At 37.2% G+C, this 5,880-nt stretch overlaps 1 protein-coding gene across 1 annotated transcript; it reads left to right on the top strand.

Annotated features, from left to right (window-relative positions):
* Window positions 1-1,462: 1,462 nt before the first annotated feature.
* LOC139729304 (PHD finger-like domain-containing protein 5A) lies at window positions 1,463-5,665 on the top strand. Its single transcript, XM_071640232.1, has 3 exons — window positions 1,463-1,573; window positions 4,719-4,909; window positions 5,576-5,665. Exons 1-3 carry the CDS (start codon window positions 1,522-1,524, stop codon window positions 5,663-5,665), a joined length of 333 nt encoding a protein of 110 aa, XP_071496333.1. The 5' UTR covers window positions 1,463-1,521.
* Window positions 5,666-5,880: the final 215 nt, after the last annotated feature.

Below are 5,880 nucleotides of genomic sequence, written 5' to 3'. Positions count from 1 at the left end.
AAAAAGAGTGAAAATGAATACAAAATGAAAACAAAATAGAAACAGAGCAAAACAAAACAAAACAAAACAAAACAAAACAAAACAAAAAACGCACATAGAGATACAGGTAATCTATGTCTCATCTCATATGTGTCGACTTGCTGCAGCTGGACTGCTTTTGCTGGTTTTTTTTTTAAATAAAATGACAATAAATTCTATTTTTGAAGGGCCCCATCTGAGAGCATGATAGAATGATAAGCAATGTAATACTCTACATTTTACAGTATGTGGCACACACTGGCAGTTAAAGTTATATAAGGTGAGCTTAGAGGACAGAAGGAAAAGGCAAAGTAGGCCTACGTACAACGGTTGTTGTGAGAATAGAGTCGTGTATAATATAATACACTTTATATTGTATTGAAAAAAAATCCTTTATCAGACGAGTGTAAGAGAAATGAAAAAAAAAGTATCACTTTGGATTATGTCAACTTTTTCTTTTCTTTTCTTTGTGATGATGGAAATAAATAAACTATTGAATTGAATTGAATTGAATAGAGTACGGTAGACCAGGTCCATGGGTAGACAGGACGGTGAACCGTCAAGCCTGAGGAATATTTCATGAAGCGTTTTGCCCGACAAATTTTCTCTCAGCCAATCAGATGCAAGGATTGCACTGGCTTATAACAGTTTGTCAAAAAGAAATAATCTGACCAAAGGGCTTAACGAAATACCCCTCCCTCCATCCCCTAGCTTCGTCTTGTAGTTATAGGCCTGTAATGACACACGTTTAGATTACTAGTATATTTTTGTTCTTTTTCTTAGATACTGCTGTGCCTTTTTTACAATTAATGTGTAATTTGTTTGTCTTCCCATTCTCCCCTCTATTTCTCTTCTCTCTCCCTCTCTCTCTCTCCCTCTCTCCTTTCTCTCTCTCCTTCTCTCTCTCTCGTCATATTTCCTTTTTTTGTTGCTTTATAGGGTTTTTTTTTCCACCATACCGTATCGTGTATGTTATTGTATATTTCTGTACATTTGTATTCTTTTCATCAATCATATTTCCTCTTATTCTCTTTGTTATAGTTGTGTTGTATGCATGTTATTTGCAGCTCTTTACTATTGAATTAATATATGTTTTTACATTGAACTCCGTTACCCAGATTATGCATGGGTTGTTGAGTAAAACAAACTTTCAACTTTCAACTTTCCTCTCCTTTAATGTTCAAGGAAGAGGTGAAACATCTCCAGCTCCGCTAGATGGCAGGAGCAGTTTTTAGCAGCACATTTTAACTAGCACTGTACATATGTGTCTTCATGAGCAAACGTTTTGAAATGCACTGTACATGCATGGCTGCACCTAGCACCACACCAGTACGCTGATACACCACAAGGTGGCCTGTACTTTATTGAAAGAAGAAGAAGAAGAAGAGGGCACCCTCTACGGTAATACGCATCATAACCGCGTTGTTCGCTCAAAAACATAAAACGTGCAACGAGCGATTTTTGTATTGACTGATGTGTGGACCGTGTTTCTGACGGTAAATCATGGCAAAGCATCATCCAGATCTGATTTTTTGTCGCAAGCAACCTGGTGTTGGTACGTAGGCTATTTTATATTTCTATTATGTAGATGAGAAAGAGGACATCGGTAAGGTTTTGTGAAAATTTCTGAGACACAGATGTAATCGCTTGCTTCTGTAGTCCCAGTAACTTTACTTTGTGTGGGATCTAGCCCCGGAGACAGCGCCGCAAGGCTGTTGGGGCTGTCGCAGTTATGTGGGATCATGCTATAGACGTAGTCCGATCAAGTGTCTAGGTTTTGTCTGAATTTAATTGTCTAACTGTTAATTTGATATTGGCGCGTTGTCCTAAAGGGTCGTCTTTAGTCATGTTAATGTAACATTGATTGCGAATAAGAGGTATTAGTGGATGAAAGAACAACATACAGTATATGCAAATCTGTGTAATGATCATGACTGTAGTCTAACAATAAAAAAGACGGATATGGGTCAAACTCAAAGACAGTTGTGGGTGAGTAAAATAGATTTAGAAAGTTACGAGCCCATAATTGGTACAGCCTAGCATTCTTGACACAGTGAAGCTGATAAATAATTCATATAGCCTTGTATGTATGTACATCATGTGTCATGATGTACATACAAGGCTATATGAATTTGATGTCTGAAAGAAGCAGCCTGTCACCTTAAAATTCACAGTACCGGTAAACAGGGCAGCAACGAGCAAAGACCAGTAAAGCTTCACAAAAAGTTTTTGATCTTCATGACCTCTTTCCAAACTAGATTTCAAGCTGGAAATTAGCAGGTGAGTTAAGATGCGGCCCTCATTTTGGACTTCTATTTACCAGTTGTTGCACACTGTTGACTGAATAGTGAATAGTCATCTTTTATGCAAGTGAAGCTGGTTGTGATGTTCAATCAATGACAACAGCAGCCAGATTACAAATGACTAATGAGCTCATAGAGATATTTACACAAATACCGTCATCCTTGCCTCCAGACAGTGCTGTGCCATGATTGGTACAGCTACATGATTCTTATGGGTGATAATGTTGAAGCGTACTAGCGTGCAAATGATTGAAGTTGCAGTACAGCACATACAAATCATGTGTGTGTACCAATCAAGGACGCCCTGTACCAAACATGGCACCAAAGAAGGTATCATAAAAACCCAACTTTTTTGCAAAATTTCTTTTATAATTTTTATATCTTAAATGTGCATTCAGAATGTCATTATATTGACACACAATGTTCCAAAAGACACACTCAAGACTTCATCTATTTTGGAAAGTCCTATAGCATGAAACCCCTTAAGTGTACCATACTTGGGCACGTTACCGATCACGCTGATACCAGGATGGGTCATAAGGCGAATAGAAATAGAGTTGTAATGTTAGTAGGATGACTATGTAATAATGTATGACTCAAGATTGAATGTACATGTAGCTGAAGAATTCTAGGTAAGATCCAATTCAAGATGTGTTGTCTGGAATAAGAAGAGTCTAGCTTGAGTGGAAAGCAACATTGCCAATCCAGCCAGGAGTTTAGGGACCAGGCACTGTTAATATGGCCTTTACTTCAGTTTACACTTTATATTGATACAGTGTAGAACTAATGGCACAGAAATGTGTTCTTACATGTGTCATCTTCTCGAAGGTACAAAGCCATTGCATTGTGAACCAACTTTGGCTATCAATGAAAATACTCCCGTAATTAGATATTGACGAATGCATACAGAAATTGCATAGTTTTCGACTTGCTGCTCGCTCACTACTCTCCGATCATCTGCTGGAATTAGGCAGCTACTGTGATTGAAAGCTGGCATCTACATATCAAACACTGCCAGGCAAAAATCACCTCCTGGACTCAGTTGCTAGGAACTCTGTTTTGAAATGCTACTCAAAAAATCAAACACAAATCCGTCAAATAATGTGAAGTTTGTATTTTAAACGAAAGTCTTTTGCTGCAAGGACGTTTGATTTCTTATGCAAATAAGAATATCAAACATCTTTGATAAGTCAAATGGAACTGTACATTTGATTCTGATCAAATGCAAAGTTGTGGGCGACATTTTTGTTTGACTGTGAAGTTTTGTGTAATCGCAGTTTGAGTTTACAGCAATGGGGCTCAAAAGCTTTACAGAATCCAGCTTACATTGTACCTTAAATTCATCACATTTGCTGGCTAATTTCAGCAGAACATGTGCCTCTGTCAGGCTTACACACCTATGCATGCAATTAGTAGCGAGCAAGTCTCAAGCTAGCGTTCGTTATTTCTACATGCACTCGGTAATTATTGCAATAATTTAATTACTTTATGGTGAAAGTAGCGTTATAATGACATAGTAGAACATGTGATAATATAAAAGATTTTCTGTCACCCAAAATATTCAATTTTTTAAAAGAGTTACTTTGAGGTCAAAACTGGATTGCCATAGGGTCTACTGGAAGTAGCATGGTCACCTCACTGTATGTACAGCAACACCTGTGTACAGTAGTGCATTATATTTTGCAATTTGGTTTTGAGCTCTCAGAGTTCTTCAGGATATTTCTTTGAAAATTAATTTACATACACTGTATCAAAATTGAAATTTAGTGTCCTAAAGGTGTACCAATAATAAATATGTGATCTAATAAAAAACTCTGAGATCAGCTGTACGTAAACATTTGACTGTTTGAGAACTGTGTACTTGTACTTAAGATTGTTCAAGATATAACATTATTACCATCCATGATCTGTAAAGAGCTCTACAGCAGGATGAATTCTGCAGGAGTGGTGGCTACTTATTCATTAGTAGAATTTTCATATACAGGCGACTCCCACTAAAACAAATACTCGGTACTGGCAGTTTTCTTTCATTATATCAAAATTTCATTATATCAAAACAAATAAATTGTATAAAGATATATATATGAACAATGTAGATGAAATATTTTGGGCCATGAATTTAATTTTGTTTGAATCCAAAGCTTCTTTATAGCTATGTTCATCATGATGGAATTGTAGAACATCAGTTTGCTTCAGAAATCTTTTTTCCCCTAATGGTTATCTCTGCTTATCAAGTTAAACTTGAATAGTATTAACCTTCACAGATTACCTTTGTCATAACAGCATTTCATGTTTGTATTTTAGAAACAAAGTCATTCTTACCAGTGCTATCAGTTGTTTGAAGTACGGCCAGGAAATGTACATTACTAACTCTGCTTTCTTTTCCCCGTATCCCAGCTATTGGCAGGGTGTGCGAGAAGTGTGACGGGAAATGTGTAATCTGCGACTCGTACGTCAGACCATGCACACTTGTGCGCATCTGTGATGAATGTAACTACGGATCCTACCAGGGGCGCTGTGTGATCTGTGGGGGTCCAGGAGTGTCAGATGCCTACTACTGCAAAGAATGCACCATACAAGAAAAAGATGTGAGTTATACATACCCCACTGGTTTTCTTCAAAAGAAACAGCACACTAGATATTGAATTATGTTCCTAACATCTGCCTGCATGTATAAACGAATATACCACATGTAAATCAAAGACCAACATCTAAGTCATTTGTATAGGATTGATAAAATCAGAACTCTACATTTGTGTTCTCATAATAGTAAATAAGTGTATAGAGAGACAGGAAGAAGTGCAAACTTCCTGGTCTGTTCTTTTGACATCATAAATCATACAGTGTGAAATCAGTGCATTCACATGTTAATGCAAAGTTTGTGTATACGTCTTAAATACTTTGGATTTGGAAACTACCAGCTTTTGGTAGTTATCTATTATCTGTGTATATTATTGATGTGCATTTCGGACCAAATTGTATAGAGAAGAAATTTTCTTGCTTTTCCCAGATGTCCAGAAAAAAAAAGAAGAGAACAACTTGGGGAGAGTATTAGTATATATGTATGTAGCACACATGTTTATAAAGAAAGACTTGAACTGGTTCTCTTTTTCATTACTCTATTCTTGCAGCTGAATGAAGTATGAAAAGTTAATTTTCTCTGGTTAGATGAATAGGTGAACAAAAATTTTGGACCAATGTCTTTTGATTTCACATTTTGACCAATGTCTTTTAATTTTACATTTTGTCCTCAGCGGGATGGCTGTCCAAAGATTGTCAACCTAGGGAGCTCTAAGACTGACCTGTTTTACGAGAGGAAGAAGTATGGCTTCAAGAAGAGATGATGTCTGCTCCACCAACTCTCCCTGTACATATGTGATGGATTTAGCTTTTCAGGACTCCACTTGTAAATTGCATTTCATGTCAGCAAATGCCATAACCCCCCCCCCCCCCCCCCCCAAACGCATATGCATCACCCACATGCGTTACTTAAAAGACTTCACACACAAAGTGAATGCGTATAATATTCTCTGTGCAGCCACCAGCACTGAGATGGTTT

This window comes from Diadema antillarum, unplaced genomic scaffold, assembly GCF_040938485.1.
Source record: "Diadema antillarum isolate AM-2024a unplaced genomic scaffold, OU_Dant_1.0 seq00000234_RagTag, whole genome shotgun sequence".
Classification (NCBI taxonomy): Eukaryota; Metazoa; Echinodermata; class Echinoidea; order Diadematoida; family Diadematidae; genus Diadema; species Diadema antillarum.
The sequence above is the reverse complement of the archived record's forward strand: the minus strand, read 5'-3'. Positions and strand labels throughout refer to the sequence as shown.

Coding starts and splice junctions, on each gene's coding strand:
- LOC139729304 (XM_071640232.1), top strand. CDS start 1,522: ATGGCAAAGCATCATCCAGATCTGATTTTTTGTCGCAAGCAACCTGGT. Junction 1,574..4,718: donor TCGCAAGCAACCTGGTGTTG/GTACGTAGGCTA, acceptor CCCGTATCCCAG/CTATTGGCAGGGTGTGCGAG. Junction 4,910..5,575: donor GCACCATACAAGAAAAAGAT/GTGAGTTATACA, acceptor TTTTGTCCTCAG/CGGGATGGCTGTCCAAAGAT.